This window comes from Pundamilia nyererei, unplaced genomic scaffold (genome assembly GCF_000239375.1).
Source record: "Pundamilia nyererei isolate P.nyererei 1_Seehausen unplaced genomic scaffold, PunNye1.0 scaffold00038, whole genome shotgun sequence".
NCBI classification, from domain to species: Eukaryota; Metazoa; Chordata; class Actinopteri; order Cichliformes; family Cichlidae; genus Pundamilia; species Pundamilia nyererei.
Window position 1 is genome coordinate 552,807 of NW_005187439.1, and position 19,891 is coordinate 572,697.

Below are 19,891 nucleotides of genomic sequence, written 5' to 3' on the forward strand. Positions count from 1 at the left end.
TTTTCCTGTAGTAACGTTTCCGTGGAGACATGTATCCATCTGCACTGAAAAGGGAAAAGCTTTTTGCGTGCGTATTTGAATGTATAAAAAAAGGATTTTACACAAAGTGTCATTATTGGCTGCGTATCAGTGTCCATCTTACTAATGGGTTTCGTGTGAGTGTCCTTGAAGCGTACAACGTGGATATTAATTCTGTCACAGCAGACAGTAGATTTCCACTTTCAGCTGATGGCGCGATGCCTGTCGCCTACGTCTGTGCCATTTTTAGCCTGCGGCGGCTCTGGCCGGCCTCATTGCCACCTTGCCGCACATTGCCATGTGTGGGCAGACGCTGACCCAGGGCCCCCGTCTCCTGGGCTGCTGCTGTTGCATGGTGGGGCTCCCACGGGACTGGGCTGTGGCCCGTGGTGGGGCGAGGCAGAGGAGGGCGGTGGGGTGCTCGCCACTGACTCAAGCACACTGGCAGTCTTAAGGAGCGCTGCTGAGGGGAAGTCCTGTGCGTTTGAAGTAGGGACCTCAGAGAGCCTGTTTACTCAGGCAGGGGAGGGGGGGGCTGGCCTGCTGCACAAGAATGCCTGTGTCATGACGGGAGCGGCGGAGAGGAGGAATGCGCTCCACAATCCCAACACTGTAGAAGCCGGGCCACGGCTGAGGTGGCAGCCATTTCTTCCTATTTATTTTAGCTCCCTCTCCACTCAATCACCGGCCCTGTCTGTGGTCCACAGCATCCCTGGAAAAATGAAAAATGGCCCGTGCTTTTATTTATGGCTTCAGATTTACCCGTATTTGCCAGCAGAGTATCTTCGCCCAGTGTGGATGAAATCTAAAACTGTGAACTACTTTACTTCAGTCATTCGTTTATTCAGGGAAAATTCAGCTAGCAGGCGTGCTCGGCCCTGCTGTCCTTCAGACGCAGTTCAGCTTTTCTTAATATGTTCTTGGTGGTTTGCAGGAGTTGCTCTTTATATTCCATGTCTTTGGCCAGGTGAGGGGTCCGCTCTGGCTGAAAATGTCTTCATCTTCTGGAACGCTGCTCTGCCATTCATCCGTGCTGCACAGGATTGCTGTATATGTGTGACGAGGTTATTTCCAGTGCCATCAGTTTTAGCCGAAGTCACAGGTTTCTACAGCACGATTTGTTTTGACTCACCTCGCTGCCAAACTTTCTAACACGGCCTGATGAGAGCTTACCGAAACGTCTTCAGTATACGAGCTTCTTGTGAGTCTGTGGCACCTTTGTTTGCCTACTCTGGTTTGTTTGTAAATGGGCTGCATGAACCAACGTGAACCCAATTTTTAGCTCCAGGCCTGTGCTGTCTTGCTGACAGACATTTGTATTTATTGCTGAATGGACAATGACCTTTCTTGCTTTCAGTTTATTTTTTCGCTCTGAGGATTCATTGGCCTTGTACAAATTGCAGAAGAAGCCAAGGCGTGCCTCACGCTCTCACTCAGTTTGGTTTGAAATAATGTTCTCCTGTTGCACTGAGCTGTGAAATGAACCAAATACATCATCACATGCTGCACGGCGAGGAGGTTCGAACACACGGCCGGCTAAAGCCTTTCTGTGTGGAGCTTGCATGTTCTCCCCGTGTCTGTGGGTTCTCTCCAGGTCTTCAGCTTCCACCCAAAGACATGCATGCTGGGTTAACTGATAGAGGCGGGATCACCAAACACCCCACAATATGATATTACCACAATCTTTCACTGATGATACCATAGTACATTTTTCAGTATACTGCATATTGCATTAACATATACCACAAATATGGTCCTCAAAGTTCAGCTTTGTCATTACATGCATGCTGTTTATGATAATACAGCAATTAACCGTAATAAGTAGTTGAAAATTGTGTATTTGTTGCTGTCTGCATAGACAGAAATTTTACACATATTACATCTGCGCTCACAACCTTCCTGTTCTATGTGAATATAACCAGAACACAAGCAGCTGGCAGCCGGCTGAGTGGAGTGGAGATAGAAATGACTGACTTTCTGTCTGAGAGTGGTTGTAGTCAGACTGCAGCTGTTTGCAGAAAGGTTGCCTCCTGATAGGAAACTAGGCAACCTGTGCAATCACCTTGTGAGTGTGCAACACCCTGAAAGGTCTGAGCAAAATTTAGTTGGACTGGGTTGCAGAATGTGAAAAAGATTAAACATTTTTTCCCTCCTTTTGACATTTTTCTTTGATAATCTTTAAATGGCTTTGAAGCCTTTATAACTGTTGGATTACATACACCTGTCAGGCTCAACCTCAAAACCTCACATGTGAAGTGAATAACCATCAATAATCTCACTCAGTGCTGAGAAACCTTTCCTCCTGGCTTTAACGTGGATGTAATTTAACACACACGGCCACTTGAACGTTGTTTCAGAGCAGACACCCCCCCGGTTTGAAACTCTCACATGTCAGCAGCCTCCTCCAGCAGGTCAGCCTGCCCTCCAAGTTGCAACAAATGCCCTAGAAAGTTTTGAGGAGCCCCCCCACCTCCATCCGATTCTCCTCACGGAGGAGACACCTTGTATTAGTGGACCCAACTGTGCTTTGCCAGAAGCCAGAGAGCAGCCCCTAGACGAGCCGTGTCCATGCCTCGGTGCGTCAGAGCTGTTTTGGTTGTACATCTACACAATATTTGCCAGGTTTTCAAGTTGCCGCCGGTTGTTGTGTTGACACCACTGTATAAATGCGCTTTAGAGTAGCCAGAGTCTTCTACAAAGAAATCAGCAATGACTCTAAATACTTTTTGTAAATGGGAGTTTTCATTTTTTTACACCATTACAAAGAAAATCTAAAAACAAATTCCTCTTACTGAGAGAGTCACTGTTGGTGAGTTATCAAAAGCTGCAATGTTATCATGTTAACATGTATTATAATTATCATATAACATGTTATAACAAATAGTGCAATTCAGCGAGAGGTGATGATGACCGTTAAAACACAGTTTTCTCTGCCTTGACGAAGAGGCGCACCCCGTTCATTCTTATTTTTGATTATATCTGAAACGAACTGCACACGTCAGGACAGAGCTAACAGGATGTAGTCCACTGTGGTTAAACCAAATAAAACACTGGAAGCATAATCACCGCCTTACTGGTAACCACCAGCTCCACTAGAGGAAAACAGTCTCGCTCGGAGACATCCCGATGAGTCATTCAACCTGCAGCTCCGCCCCTCCGGCCATTATAACCAGTCAGTCTGCTCGAAAACAAGAAAGACTTTTTCCTTTTATTATAAGATGATAATTAAATTTGCAACACTTTTAACTATAAAGCAGCAAACTGTGGAGTGAAGAGCAGACGCTCGATACCCCCTCTGTAGTCCTCGAGGCCCCGATATCTGCACTGCTGCCTGCGGTTTCACAGAGATACCCTTAGCCTCCAGAGTGTGAGTAGTATAAGCAGTATTATGGGAGCTCTAAGTACTGGTGGTCCATTCCATCAAAGTGGGAAGTATTAGCACATTCAGCTAGTTTGAGGAGAGGAGCCTGAAATCTGTCAAGTCAGACAGTTCACCTCATTTTCATATCGAGGGAAGCAGAAACTCGGTTTGAAGTCAAATCTGATTTGAAAGTTATGTAACAACAGAGGAAAGTCTGTGGGTTGTAAAAATGCCTCAAAAACTACAAGGTATTTTATCCCGTGTACTAATTAAAGGCAGTGAACCCCATCAGCCTTTATTGGATTGAAGTGAATTGTGGACTGAATGAACTGAGCTGCTGTCACAGACCTTTTTATCCTTCCACAGATTTGAAGCTTTAACAGTTGCTTTTAGCATCAGTTTACCCATCAAAGCTCCATAACACAGTCAGCACTGAACAAACAGGGTGAATAACACAAAGGTCGTCTAATACACGAGGGGGTTTCTGGCATTTTGACTAAAACAAAAGTAGTTTTCTGTCTCTCTCCTTGTTTTTTCTTTTTGTTTTGCTAAATCAACATTTTTCAGGTAAATAAGGAGCACTGCTGTGTTATCCCCATAGTGCTTGATTTGTTTGACCAAAAGTCCAAAGATGCTGGAATGAAAATGATCTGAAACAGAAGGTCACACAAATCCACTCATTTAAAGTTGGAACCAGAAAATGATTAAAACAGGAAATTATAAACATGTTATTTGCCTTTTCAGCACTTGAGTTGAAGTGTTATGAAATCCAGCTGTGGCTGCGCACCCGGCTGGAAAATGTCTCCTCTTTTGAAAACATCTGCTTGGCTTTCTCCGTACGTCGCTGCGCCATCGCCTCATACTGCTCATTAGCTAATCATTAATCAGAAAAAACAACATAAAGCTCCGACTGGATAAACCCTTTTCCAACCATCAAATATGAAACCTGTATAATTCAGGCCAGCAGGCACTCGACTTCAGAACAAGCTTTGGCCTCTGCTGACACATTCATATGCAGACAGAACCTGCAGCCCTGCAGCTGCACGACTCGCCCGTTAATGTTGATCGAATGCTCGTCTAACACAATGTAATTGTTATGTAATAGCAGATCAGTGAGCGCCTTTACCCAGTTAGCATTTTAAAATGAACGCCCTGCAGCGGCTTTCACAGCTGGAAAAAATATTAAAAGTCGTATCTCTCCCGTCTTAATCTTACAGAACCGGAGCTCGATGTTCCCGGGACCCTCGACTCAGTAACCCGACAGGTGAATGAGACGGTCCGGCGCCGCAGACGGAGGGACGCTGGAGAGGACGACTACAACATCGAAATCCTGCTGGGAGTCGATGACTCAGTGGTCCGATTTCACGGCAAGGAGCATGTGCAGAATTACCTGCTCACACTGATGAACATAGTGAGTCACTACAACTTCATTTTGTTCCTAGTTTGAAAACTGTTGTGTATTAAACCTGACTTGTGTTTTGAATGTAACAGAACAGGGATTTTTTGTAAGCACAGCATGCATTAGGGGTGCCACTGGGCAGCTCGGTGGTGCAGTGGGAACCCGGCTCGCTTCTTGCTCTGCTGGTCCAAACCTCTGCTGGGGCCTTCCTCTGGAGTTTACCTTACCTTTGTGGGTTTCCTCCAGGTGCTCTGGCTTCCTCCCACAATCCAAAGGGATTCTGGGTTAATTGGTGATTTAAAATTGGCACTGGATGTGCTTAAAGCACACAGAATAAAGGGTTGTGTGAATGCACTGTACTGACACGTAAATGTAAATGATGATGATGATGCAGATTAACCTTTATAAAAGGCAAATATGGTGCTGGGAATCAGAGTGTCTGCTTGTAGGAGCAGCACAGTGGATCAGCGACTGGCGTCTGACAGCAAAAAGTTGGACTGTGTCAGCTGAGCTGGGCTTCAGCATCCTGGGACCCTGAAGCTGAATAGAGTCAGATTCCTTTTTTACTTTATTTTAGTGTTTTTTTCTGTGATCTCTGTGATCATTGACGTGTTTCTTCCCTTGAGTCAGCCATGTTTAAACTAGGAAGGAAGAAACCTCCAAATAATAAACACTATTAAGTCTCATTGTCTCCCAAAGCAGTCGTTAACTGTATCTTCGTTTCAAGGTGTAAATGAGACTCATTCAAAGTTTTCTAGTTATCCACACCTTTCAGCTTTGTTGTTTGAGAGCTGGTGTTGTCTCTCTGTTGCTCTGGGCTGAGGTTACAGTACCCTCTAATCTACACTTCCTATCACATATTGTATGGAACTGGTCTTGATATGAATAAGTGAGTCATTGGTGTCACAGCAGCCCACTCCTGTGGGTTCTCTGCTGTGGATCAGTGTTATATTGTCTGAATCAGAAAGAAATGGAGCCCACAAGCAGCTGTTGGGATGCCAAGTGCATCTGTTTCCTCCGGTGTGAATTCACACTGTTGTCCACACACAGGATGCTAATCGTGCCTCCGTGGGCATTATTACAGCCATTCACGTATGATCCCTAGCAGGGATTTCTCTGCCCTCCGTGTGCGTTAGGCAGTTAGCTCAGACTGTCGTTAGTCTCTGGAGGCAGATTTGATGCCGTGTTCGCTCATCACGTCCTCACAGATGTCACAGATACACCTCGCTTGCGTTGTGAGAGATTGGCACATGTGCCATTATTGCCTGGCAGAAAGGTGAAGTGTTCCTTTAATGAGAGGTTTCAATGCAGATGGAAGAGGCGGAGCATTTTTGCCGCCACGTTGTCGCGCTCTCCGTGGAGTGTCGTCACTCAGGTTTCTGCCGTCGCCGCTCCTCGGCACCAAATCAGCAGCTGATCAAAGCTTTCTGAAGCGATGGGCCGCGGATGATCGCGTACCACCGAATTCTGATAGACATCGGTTTTTGTGTCGTCGCTGACATGTTGTGGGGCGGAACAATTTGACTTGAACATGAAAGGATTTTAAAGAAATCAAAGCAACGAACGCGTCGGTGCATCAGCGGGAGATATATGGTCCAGTCCAGAAGTGCTGATTGCTTAATGTTGTTTACACACATGTTGTTTCTCTGCTTGTGTTTTCATTTAGTGTGAGAGTTTGTAAAAAGGCAGGATTGCCTCTCGTTTCCTCACCGGCTTCATTATTTACAGCGCTGTATTAACATTATCTCATTATTTGTAGCGCTGCATTCAAATTACAAGCCTCTCAGATGCTGCTGATGTTCCCCATAATGGAACCATCCTGCGTTTGCACATGAAAGCAGTTTGTCTGCCAGCTTTATTTAAACGAGGTCCTTTCTGGTTCGAACGCTCCAGCCTGGACTGACTGGAAGGATTGCAGCAGTTTGTTTGTCAGTGACAGCCAATCAGGGCCCATCAGTCACTGGTACTGATGTCTCCTCTAGTCTGGATGTGGTTCACTCTGAGAAAATGCATATTTTTAGTTCAGACTAAAGAAAAACAGATCAAAAATTGATCTCGTCCTAAAATATTCATGAAAGTAGGTCAAATATTTAGTTTTATGAGTGTCACATATGGTCCTATTGATATTTTATGGCATCATTTTTAGTTTAGCTTATTTTACTGTTGCTACATTTAATTTGTCACTTGTTGACATTCATATTTGCACATTTGCTGATATTCAGTTTTTTCATCATCAGCAGCACTGATCATTTTTGATTCCATATCTTCTAAATGAAATCTCATAGTGCTCATGTATAAATCTTTGTGGTGAAGCACTTTCAAAACATGCACTACAGCCTTTTAAATTTGAAAGAAAATCTCCTCCTCAGTAGATCTTCACCGAGTTCCTTGGACTTTACTTCTGTCCACTAGAAAGGAAGAGAAAAGTCTGTTCCTTGTAGCCTTCAGCACCACTTACAATAAGTTTAAGAGAGCGTGTGTGTGGAGCCATGACACTCATGCCCATGATGAGCAGAACTGTACATCTCATGATTTTAGCTATCAGTGCAGTTTACCATGTATAGATGTTTTTATTAAGCCTTTTCTGGCATGAATAGTAAAACTGCATTTACACTGGGTGTGCAGTGTCCTTGGATTTAAGGAGCAGAGCATAAACCTCAGTGTCCCTGATCCTGTCATGATATTCCCATCTCTACATTAAATGCCTCCAAAATCCCTAATAATAATAATAATAATAATAATAATAATAATAATAACAATAACAACCTCAGTTCCTTTTAACTTCCAAAGTACTAAATGCTCTTTTCAGTCTGCCACATGCATCACTCTATCGCTCTGGATCTCTGCAGTGTCTGGCACTGAAGTTTTGAGGTTATTGATGGTGTTTTCCAGTAGAGGTCCCCGCTGGCTTTATCTGGACGCAGCACAGTCTCTGAACGCTGATTACTGTGATTGATCTTCTCTCTCTCTATCTCTTTCTTTTGCTCTTGTCTCCTCGTTTCCCTTTTATATTCCTCTGCTCTTCTTTCTCCCTCCTCTCCTCCTCCTTCTTTCCCCTCCTACACCACCTCTTTTATTCTTCTTCTCCTCTCAGCTCTCTTCTTCCCTCTTCTCCTCACCCCCGTCTCATCTGTGTTCATCACCTTCACTCCCTCTGTTCTCCTTTCTTCCTTCTTCTGTTTCAATACTCTTCTCCTGTCATCTCCCCTTTTTCCCAGTTTCCCTCTCTGGTCTTCCAGTTTTCCTTCTCTTTGATATCTCTTGCTAATCAAGTCAGAGCCCCCTCTTCTTTGTGTTCACCATCCTCCAGAGAATTGGAACTGATTGGACCATTTAATGAGCATGTATGTATGAATTCTGTGGGCATCTTCACAAGCGACTCTTCGAGCAGTCCAATCAACAACAACTTAATTTTCATGGAAAGTTCTGCATATAGACACACACACACACACACACACACACACACACACACACACACACACACACACACACACACACACACACACACACACACACACCAGCACTCAAACTGCATTTAATTATTTGGTTGTGTCCAAGCGATACGCTAGTCCTGAATCTGTTACAGCAAATGAGAGAAGAATAAAGTCCGTTCTTTTATTGTTACATACTTCATCATTAGTGAGACTCCAACAGTAAGTGCAGCAGGCTTACAGAATCAGGCAGCTCTGTTTTGTCTTCAGATTCAGATGTCTGAGTACTCGGTGGAGAAACTGTTGTTGTCAAGCACAGCATTGAGACGGTCATCAGGTTTGCGTAGATCTCAGGTGGGATTTTGGCCCAGTCCTCTTTACAGAAACTCCTTTAAGTTCTCCCCTGTTTGGTAACATGACTCTTTTTATGGCACTGAGGTGACCTCAACGTCCTTCTTTTCACTCCGTCGTCTCTTTGACAGTATGTTTTGCATAATTGTCATGCTGGAAGTCATTCTGGTTGAAAAAGGAGGTTCTCAGCCAAGATTACCGTACATGACTCCATGCATTGGTCCATCTATGTGGCGAAGTTGTGAATGTGAAGAAAAACAGCTCCAACACATGTTTCCACCTCCATGCTTTACTGTGGGGATGGTGTTGTTTCGGTTGTGTTGGGCTTCATCCAACCACAGCACCATCTTCTTATTCATTGCTATTGATCTTCTCCTCTTACCTCTTTCTCACTCGTTTCCTTTCATCTTCTTTCTTTTGTCTTCATGTCTCCGCTGCTCGTTTCCTCTCAGATTTCTCTCTTCAGTCTCCTCTCCTCTTCTTTGTTTCCATTGCTCTCCTCCTCCTCTTTGCCTGCTGCCAGTATAATCAGCATAAAGCACTGAGGCGATGGTCACCTACTCGATATGTCGGTCGACTTACATATTCAATAGTATGTGGGTACTAATGTGAGATTTAAAAAAAAAAAGACAACCCAGGAACATTAATATGCTGCTGTAAAAATCTAAATTCATCTCGTTTTAGAAATCCAACCAGCTTCTGGCTGCAGTGAGATTCAGCACCTGTGTTGTGTGATAAGGCCCAGCTCACAGTAAGCAAACTGGTTTATCCAGAGTAGTTGGACAGGGATGAGGTCAGGACTCGGTGGAAACTGGTCAAGGTCTTCGACACCAAAATGGGAGAACTGTTTTTTATGGGACTGGTTTTGTACACAGATGCTCAACAGATGCAGTATCATCATCCATGTTGGTAAAAAAAGAGCTCTAAAATATTTTTCTTAACTGTAAATAACGCAAATCAGCATTAGAACAAACACATGGACACGGTCTCTGTGCAGATGTAGAACAGGTGACGTCAAAAAGCAAACTAAAGGTGCATCTATAGATAAAAAAAAAGGGATATATAATTTTATCTCTATATATAAATAGGTGGGAATGTCCTGTAGTTATGTCTGAAGCATGAGGTTGTCCTTACCTGGAATAGACGAGTAACCTGACCTGTCAAGTGGGTCCACCTTTCACCCACTCCCTGCTGACTTATGCAGGTGCTCTGTGCTGAAGTCTAGTTCAATACGGAGCACCTATAGCATGGCTGTGTAAAAGGAAGAGATGGACATCCTGGTTGTGATGGAAATTGAGTAAGTGAGTGTATGCCAAATGAAATTCGAGAGCGATAAGCAGGACTGTGTGATTATGGCCAAAATTTCATCGCTGTTGTTTTGATCAGTGTTGAGGGAAGGATTATTCATAAGGTGTTGTTCTAGCAGTGTCATGTAAACCAAGCGCTGCTTTCACATCTTCCCACCTTTGCATTGAGCTACATTCCTGTTAATTAACCCTTCTTTGCAGACAAATCAGGTGTTTATTCACTTCATCCAAGTTCATCTCCCAGAAGCAGAAACCTCATTCACTCCCTTCATTGTACCAGCGTGATGAGACTAAAGCGCTCCAGCTGTGAGAGCCCTCGGTTTCCCCACCACTGCTTTTTCCACTTATAACACATCTTTTGTCTAATGTGTCGAACATTTTTTCTGAAGCCTTGTGTGTTTATTGGACATCTATCTTTAAGGGTGACTGTGTTGGTGAGTTCAGCCCATCTTTGTGATCTGGATGGATGCAGTGATACGCTGGATGTGTCACATTACACTGTTTTTCTTGGCCTGCATGCATTAGTTGTGCTGCAGTTTGTGTTGTGTTTTCAGGCAGACAAACGTGTTCGTCATGTTGCTTTGTGGTGACACAACCCTACAGGATTCTTTGCATATGATTTCTTCAGCTCTTCAGCTTTTGCATTGCTAGACTTTAGATTTTTGTTTTTAATGTAGTGTTGTGCATCCACGTGGTGTGGGCGACAGCCACATACACAAACAGAAACACCATCAGGTGGTGATTTAGGGCTTGAGTCACTCTTGGTGAAGCAGGCTTATTCAATATCACTCAATGTTCATTTAATTGCAAGAAGCCAAAAATTATGAACGAGGTTAAAATGTGACTAATCGTGCAGCCCCAGTGACAGCATACGATGAGATGAAGTGAGTCCTGCTGCCTCTTTGTGGAGGAAGCTGTTAGGAAGTCATAGCGCTGGGATGAGTCTTTGAGAGCGAGCAGCTCAGTGTGTTGGATCACATATGGTGTGATTTCAGCTCTCCCTGAAGGAGAGGCTCACAGTGCAGCTACTGCAAGCAAAGCAAAGCTGCTTTGCTAGTAGATACACATTCAGGATCAGCAGCATTTACCTGTCTTCATTTCGAAGCTCCCATCTGTGATGCGGCTCACATTCACCTAGACTGTTATTCAGAAAGTCCCAAGGAGTGACAAATGCAAAGGAGCAGCAGGGAGTGGTCCTGCTCGTCCAGCGCTGCATCGCCTCGAAAAGATGCTCTGCATCGCCTCGAAAAGATGCTCTGCGGACAGTTTAACGTGATGATACGCTGCCGGGAAATGTTTTTCTCCACCTCTTCTGTCCTGAGTGGAGAGCACTGACTTATTGTGTAATGTGGCAGATGAGCTCAGTGAGAAATCACTGGCCCAAAGAAAATGAGGCCCACTGCCTGTGACTTTGGTCCTCATGCTCTGCTAATTGGCACTTCTCATGTAACATGTCAGAGAGAAAGATGGCAAGATGTTGACCTGTTCACTGATTCGATTGGTGCTCACCGTGCAGTCAATCAGTTGGTGACAAAACAACAGCGGTGAAAGCTGCATGATGGGCACGTGCAGAGTTTGTTCAGTAACATGTATGTTCTTTTACTAGTTGTCATGTTACACGAGAAGTGCTCTGCGAAATTAATCAATATTTTAGAAAAATGTATTTTAGTTGCATTTCTCTGGCATAATCCAAACACGTGCAGTTGGTGCAGATAGGTTAACTGGTAACTCTAAACTGCACATAGGGATAGGCTCCACCCCCCCCGTGACGCACATAAGGATCACGGGAGGTGGTGAAAATAAATGGTAATTCCAGGAGGTGAAACTCTTTGGTCAGTTTGTATTTGGATAAAATAGTGAGTGAAATTATTTGTCTGCACCTTGTGTTTGTACCCAAACGCAGACACTCGAGGCAGGAACGGCCGTTTATTTAGGCTGCACGAAAAATACAAACAAAAGGCAGAAGAACAAGGACCAGAACCAACCTGAGAACTGAAATACTAAACACTACGGACGTAGAACCTTAAGCATCGAAAAACCTGAACATGACCCGAAATGAACAGACGACCTCCGTGTGTGGCAGCATGTTACAGCAGCTCTTACTCTTACTTATTTCCCCTTTGTTTTCTCGTAACTTTTAAATTAAGTCTTAGAAATGTCTCTCTTATGTGCAATATTGTGCAATACTGTCCGATGCAACATAGTATGTTATTCTGTTTTATCTCATTCTTTTCTATTGTTTTTCTTAATTTTTGCTGCTTGTAACTTTTTTTCGTGACCCAAATAATTTCCCACAATAAAACCTTACACTACACTACACTACGCTACGCTACACTACGCTACGCTACACTACACATGAGGGTCATTAGAAGAAGCGGAAACAGACGGGAACACAGCTGGGACGAATCAGACATAGTGACACAGGGGAAGCAAAACTAAACCCCCTGAACCTGGGACGAGCGACTGTCAAAATAAAACAGGAAACACACTAAGATGCAGGCTAAGACACGCGGGCTTGACCCAGGGACCGGGGGGAAGAAACTGAGGAAGGGAGACACACACAAAGGACGAGGAGACGGAGACACAGATGAGACTACAGACTCACACAAGCACCACAGGGATGAGACAAGGACACGAGAGGAATTTCACATACAGGAAACCATGAACTGGAAATATAAGCAAACTCATTAAAATCTCAAGAACACAATGAACTCAAAATGCTGACAGTTTCCCTGCCATCAGTTTGTTAGCATCCACTGCAATGAAAGCAGTATTTAGCACTTTAGAGAACACACCTAGTGTATTGACACTGTAGATAAACTTTTAAGTGGTACCTTTTCCTCAGGGGGGTCATCACACCAGACTAGTAAAAATGTTTGTCAGGCGTCCTGGTGCTGGGATTAGCGCTAGAGTTCGCTGGCTCGTGATGAATTTGTCCTGTTTGTGAGTCTCCTTCACGTCTTATTTGGGTTTTGTCCCTCTGTTGTGCAGCCAAGCAGTGACAAACCCTTTCTCCTAATTGTGAATTGGGGACCTTCCTTGTGCCAGCAGAATCGAATATTCACGACAGTATGGAAACATGAGCTTAGTCACAACACGTTGACTTCATTCCTGCTGTGAACTCCTGCAGACGTGATGCACTCTCCTGTCCACTTTTTGTTTTCGCCTGGATCCAAACGTGAGAGTCAGACCGGAACAATTTGACAGTTTTGTCCGTGTCAGAATATTTTTGTTGTTTGAAGTGAACTGCTTAAATATGCATGTGGCACCTGTTCAGATGGATTTATTTTAAGTAACTGGACCCAGTGGCTTCCATTGCTCAGTGTGTTTCAGCACACAGCGATCGTTTATATATAGATATTTAGGAAAACTGTGCAAAACGCTTTAATTACTCTCCAAATATTGCACCTTCTCCTCGTTTTTCTCCTCCTTGCCTCGATGCCACAGGAGAGGAGGAGATGCTGTGTAGTCGGTACTATGATCATGACACGTCGGTGTTGGTGGTGATGCGGGGCTAATTATATTTACCACAAAACATTCAGTGGTTGTGGAAAATCACCATTCATATTTACACTCACGGCCACTTCGTTAGTTACACCTTGCTAATACTTGTATTTCACCTTCAGTACGTCCTTAATCCTTCATGGCAAGGATTCAACAAGGTGCTCAAAACATTCCTCAGAGAATCTGGACGATATTGACGTGCTAGCATCAGCCAGATGCTGCTCCAGATCTGCAGATCTCTCTATCCCATCCCACAGGTGCCGAACGTCATCATGTTCAAGATACCAGCTTGAGATAATTTGAGCTTTGTGACGCGGTGCATTACAACCATGTTAGATGGTACATCATAAAGGGATGGACACAGTCAATACTCCATACAGGCTGTGTCCTTTAACAGTTCCCAGTTGGTACTAAGGGGTCCAAAATATGCTAAGAAAACATCCCTGACATTATATCTAAAGGCCGGAACCATCGATACGAGGCAGAGCGGCTGAATGCTTTCTTGTTGTTTACTCCAAAACTGTGAGCCTACATGTCACAGTAGAAATCAAGACTCATGAAATCGGGCACAATTTTCCAAACCTCTGCTGCCCAGTTTTGGTGAGCCAGCTGTTTCCTGGTCTTTGCTGACAGGAGTGGCCCCTGGTACAGTGCCGTGCTGCTGTAGCCTCTTGATGTGTTGTGCACTCAGAGATGAATGCACAACACATCAAACCACATTATTGTTAATAAGTGGTTTTTGAGTTGCTGTTTCCTTCCTATTAAGCCAAAAACAGCCGGCCCCGTTCGGCCTTGACGTCTGGCATCAATAAAACATTTTCACCCAGAGAGCTGCTGCTCGCTGGATATCTTTTTGTTTTGAACTGCTCCCTATAAACCCGGAGATGTTTTTGTTGGATCAGCAGATCAACAGTTTCTCGAATACTCAGACCAGCACCAATCATGCCATGTTCAAAGTCACTGAAATCACCTTTCTTCCTCCTTCTGATGCTCAGTCTGACCTTCAGCATGTTGTTTCGATCATGTCTACATGCCCAAAGGCACTGAGTTGATGCCGTGTGATTGGCTAATCAGATATTTGGGTAAATAAGCAGTTGAGGACATGTGTAGTGAAGTGGACAGTGAGTGTATGTTTTAGGAGTAAAAAAGACCCACTGTAGGAGGAGAAACGGGCACCTCTGAGTAATATTTACAGTAGATTTCTTGAATAAGGATTCGTTCACATTTTAGACAAATGGATGTATTTTAAATATTGGTGGTAAGTGTCCCTTAAATCTTCCCCCATGATCCAATCTTCTTCATTTTCACACATTCATTCTGGTCACCATCACAACTACGTAAACGGATCTTTTTTGCCATCTACAAATATGTTTGTAGTATCTAGTATACAAGTTTGAAAATGCAGAATGATTCTCATTAATATCAAAAGAATGACCGCAGTAATTAAGTGCACCGAGTTGGCTTTGTTCAGCAGAGGAAGTGTGCTTGCTGCAGCTGCTTCCATTCACAGGTGACCGTCACTGGCTCATTCATCTGCCGCTCAGTTTCCAGCCAAATAATAATGTCCGATTAAATGTTTTGCATGTGAACACCGGGGGCTTGACAATCTCACACTTCTCACTATTATGACCCAATCAAAGTGCACGGGACGTCAGAACATCAAAATCCTCCTTCAAAGCACCAATACATGCATGCATCGCCAAAGTCAATTTGTGTCACGCGTGGCATCATGTCATATATTCAACATTAAATTAATTGCGTAACATGTATGCATAAGTGGGACAGGACTATAATGACTTTAAATTAAAGGAAAATGGGTGGTGGACTGTCACCGTGTCCTCTGCTAACTGTAGCTCTGCAGCTATCAAGCAGTCCTGCAAAGTCTTCATGCATTAATATTGTAAAACGTAACTGTCTTTGCTATTCACGCCTCATGAGGATAAGTGAACATGGATATAATTTAAACAGGAAATGCATTTGTGCATTTTATATATCTCACACAGCTGCAGATACGGAGGAGATGCGATGCCTTTGTCTGAACAAACATGCATGTCTGCAGATGATAATGGTGTTGACTGCTAAAATAGAAAGCTTGTGTGCACAAGTCTCACTTCACGGTTTCATTCAGATTCAAATCGATAGAAAACATTAGTCAGGCTGCCTGTGGAGAGTCCTTCACCAGCCTGCTTCACTGACTCATTCGCTTCTCTTTACATTACTTCCGAGGCTGCAGGAAACCAAGACGGGTTGAATACTAAACGACTTTGTCACGTGCTCAGTGCTTGGTTTCTCCGGAGCTCTTTACAGGAAATCATTCCCATGAAGAGTTGAGTTTTTATCTATCTAAATACAGACACAACATGCATATCAAGTCATAATCTCTCTTTTAATGACTAGTAGCGGCTGTGCAGGCTGAAGGCACCATCATATTTTGTTTCTTGCACAGATCAAAACTAAGATAACAAGCTGCTCCCTCCTATTATTCATATTATTCATATTTACCTGGTCTTGCAATGCACAGTGCTCGCAGAGCTCTTTGATTACAGACGTTCATGGAGGGAGTCGTGAGGAATAACCTGTTTCACTCTGAGTCAGATTTAGAACTGAGATTTACCTTAAATTTCAGATTTCCGATTCCTTAAAAGTGTTGTTTGTCCCCCTGCACCTCAGGTGAATGAGATTTACCATGACGAGTCTCTGGGAGTCCACATCAACGTGGTGCTGGTCAGGATGATTATGCTGGGGTATGCCAAGGTGAGTCCCCGCGTCCTTTTTTTAAAAATTCTTAAACTTCTTTTTGCAGGTGACATTCCCTTTTATGACAGAGGAGTGAAATAGAGATGAAAATGTGTGCAGGCTGCAGAGGTCACCTAGTCTAACTCACTTTTACACACAGTGTCAAAACGCACATTTCCATTTGCTGGCTGTAATCAGCAGTGGCACTTAGGTGATTTATGTTCACCACGACTCCTTCAGCTCGCTATCCTCTCGTTTTCAGCCCAGGCTTCCACATACTATTCCTGCTTCACAGTCTGAGTAATTACAGGCTGCTGCCAGAGTACCAACATGTTCATTTGCATCTGCATTTCTCTCTCCTTTTTCCTCTCAGTCCATCAGCCTCATTGAGAGAGGCAACCCATCGCGGAGCCTGGAGAACGTGTGCCGCTGGGCCTTTGTGCAGCAGAAAGGCGATCCCGATCACGCCGAACACCACGACCACGCAATTTTCCTCACTCGCCAAGGCTTCGGCCCCACAGGGATGCAGGGTAAGGCCCCGGAGGGAGATTACCCGTCACGATACACACCAGTCAGCTTTCTGTGTTGCAAAATGTGCAACTTGTCAGTGAGAGCAGAAAAAAAAGTTTTGAAGCGTTCGTTCTGCAAATTCAACATTTAGGAAACACGTCTTACGTGTGAATTCACTCCAGATTCTCTCTGATTACATTTTAAATGCAACTATAAAAAATGTTTGTGCCCCAGTTGCTTGAGTTAAATTGACTGAAATGATTCACAAAGAGGCACCAAGAAGAGAAAACAATGAAAAGCCTCGTTATTACTGCTATGACGCACAGAAAGGGTGGACTCTCCCTTTGTGCTACTTTTTTGGCACTTTTACTCTTGTTGCTGAGGCTGATTTGAAAGACTGGGGGGGAAGCAATTTCCAGTGTCTGCCAGATATCGACTTCTCCTCCCTCCTTTTATTTTCTCTATAGCAGCCAAACTTCAGCAGTGAAAGCAGCCAAATGCCCAAAGTCAGCACTATTAAAAGCCTCCACTTGCTGTATTCTTCGTTTATTTGCTACAGCAGCTGCAGCAGACGTTTTATTTGCAAGTGAATGCAACGGCAGAGACATTTGGTCTGCGCTTGATTGTGGAAATGTGTTATAGATTCATATGTAAGGACGGCTCTCTTTAATGGTTTCACTGATTCTGTCAGTCAGGTGCTGATCACAGCACACTGCACGCTCAGGTTAGATGCTCTGTTTCGTCCTTCTGCATCCTGATGTGCTCCCATCTTTACTGTCCGTGTATTTTGCTTTTCGTATTCGTTTGTACGCTGTTATGTCAGGCTGCTGATTTAGCAGCTGTTTCTTGGTCAGGACATGCTCACAAAAGACATTTTAAATCTCAACACTTTCCTGGTCGAACAAAGTTAAATCTATTTGCACCTTTTATGGTGCTGGAAGAAAGGCTGGTGTCAACCCAGCTTTCCAGTTGCAGGGAGAGACGGCGTTGTTAGGCGAGTGGAGGCGATCTTAGTGCTGTTAGGTCTTGGAGTAGGTCTTTGAGGATGAGCTGCAGGAGGCGTGTCACGGGAAGTCCATCGATACATGGATGTGGAGCCGATGGTAGCGAAGCTTTGCAGGTTAAAATTCCACACATCTAAGTAGAATAGAAGTGAATTAAATATACACTTGCTACACTAGGCTACAAATCACACATGAAATTATTATTTTTCATCTTTTCTGACTACTTTTTCACTAGCTTTGCATTTGACTAGAGTCCGTGTCAGTACTGGTGCATGAGGCGATACCTGCACCCAGAGGCTGCACAGGTCGTCCAAAGGGAGCAAAGAGTGAAGACAGAGGAGACGATCCAACCAAAGCGTGCTGTTGCTCACTGGGAAACAGTTATTGATAAGCTGTGTTTTATGTTCAGGCCAAAGATTTATCCATTATATTGGAACAAGCATTAGACTAAATAAAAAACTCGCACTTAAACAACTTTGTCCCTGTATAGTATTTTTGTTATTGCTCTTTTTGTTGGTCTTGCAGTGTGTGGGGTATGCCCACAGTGTGACAGGAAGCTGTCTCCCTCACAGGGATGAGAGCTCGTGATGTTAACAGCAGGCGGTCTCTGTTGGTGCAGGCTGTCCGATCAGGCCTCCCCGACTCGATTGTTGCTGTTTATTTGAGTTCTTCTCTCTGTAGCAGGAAGCTGTCAGATTCATTCATCTGGGATCTAACAGGAATTTATGAGCAAAATAAGCGAATAAATTCTCTGGTGGGGTTTGGCAGTTTCACCTTTGGTGCACAGTCTTTACTTTGCTCAGCTTAGCCCTGGGCCATGACAGTGCATGTTTTTGCATTTGACACCTCAAATGAGGGCAACATATCAGACACGCTGTGAGTGAATATTTCCAATAGACACGGCACAACCACAGGATGAACCTGCCCTGTATAGTGTGGGACCTGTTAAGGTCTCCTGCACGGTCGGGTCCCTTTTAAAGCTTAATGTGCTGCTGCTCCCTGTCTGTAGCCCACTCTGTGGATAACGACCCTGTTAGTGGGTTTAAGTCCATGTTTCTCCATCCATCAAAGCTCAGATCTGATGTTTTCTTTCCAGTACTGAGGGCGCTGGTGTGGGTGGGTGAAGAACTGTGACTACTGCTGGATAATTCCAGACCTGATGGTGTCCAGTTACACTCCCAGTCTCGTGGGCTCATCTGTTCACACAGGATGTGTTTGTTTTGTTCGCCATATTCTCTGTCAGTCTTCTTTGTGAGCAGCTTTCTCCTCCTGGAATAGCAGGAAGCTTATATTCACCTTACGGGTGTGATGATTTACGTCTTTGGAGCAGCAGTGCATCTTTTCTGGGCTTCTGTTTGGAAGCTGTTGAGAGGTATTAAAATCCAGTCCTCGTGCAAACTTTTGGCCACTTAGCTTGAATATTTCTGTCCAATTTTTCAGTGAATACTTTGAAAACAATTAATTTCCCTCATGTTCTGTTTGGTCATTTTATAGTTCTTTGCATTGAGTTCTTCAGCACAAAAGACTAGCAGCCAAAAACGGATCACTTGCGATGTTCATGTTTGTGGTTACTGCACTGACTCCGAGCATCAACACTGTCAGCTTTAACCCCTTAGCAGTCCTACAAATTTACAATTAGTCCCCTAAACCATCCAATGTACCGTGGGCGGTACGTCCGACTGCTAACAGGTTAAGCTGTTCTCTGGTTGGTCTTTCTTTGCTGTTCTGAGTTATTTCAGTTATTCATGCTCCGTTAGTTCTTTAACATCAGATCAGATTGATGACTGAATGAACTGCTCCCTTCGAGTGGATCTGTAACCTTTTCACATTCATTTAATTAACATATTAGTCTCACTCACAAGACAGATTACTCAGAGGTTTTTAACTAAAAGTTTTCTCAGGTCCTTCTAAACCTAAGCTTCACTGGCTCACCTCTGAGAGCCTGAACGTTACCGTACAAGCCTCAGCTTCAGCATTCAGAGCCCTGAAACCTTAACCCCAACTCTGATCTCTCTGTGGGCTTCCTCTGAAAACAAGAGACACACAGTTATGATAAAGTCACTTGGAAAGATGGAAACAGCCGATCTGGACTCTCGATGAAGGCTAAATATTTTGTATAAATGTTATAAATCACTTCCCCCACTTTTGCAATAAATCTCAGGTGAGATGTGGGTTAATGTTGTTTTCCCCAAATGGGTGACTGAATGAGGGTAACATTTAAACAATTCTTGGGAGAAATGAAACAGAAGGAAACGTATAGAAAAGTTAAT

General features: G+C 43.9%; 1 protein-coding gene across 1 annotated transcript in view; it reads left to right on the plus strand.

The window, feature by feature from the left end:
• adamts3 (ADAM metallopeptidase with thrombospondin type 1 motif, 3) overlaps positions 1-19,891 on the plus strand; it is a 125,284-nt gene that overhangs the window by 52,774 nt on the left and 52,619 nt on the right. The window contains exons 5-7 of the mRNA XM_013910194.1: positions 4,597-4,790; positions 16,042-16,125; positions 16,481-16,637. Coding sequence (XP_013765648.1) covers positions 4,597-4,790; positions 16,042-16,125; positions 16,481-16,637 — 435 coding nt within the window. The remainder of the gene's footprint in view (positions 1-4,596; positions 4,791-16,041; positions 16,126-16,480; positions 16,638-19,891) is intronic.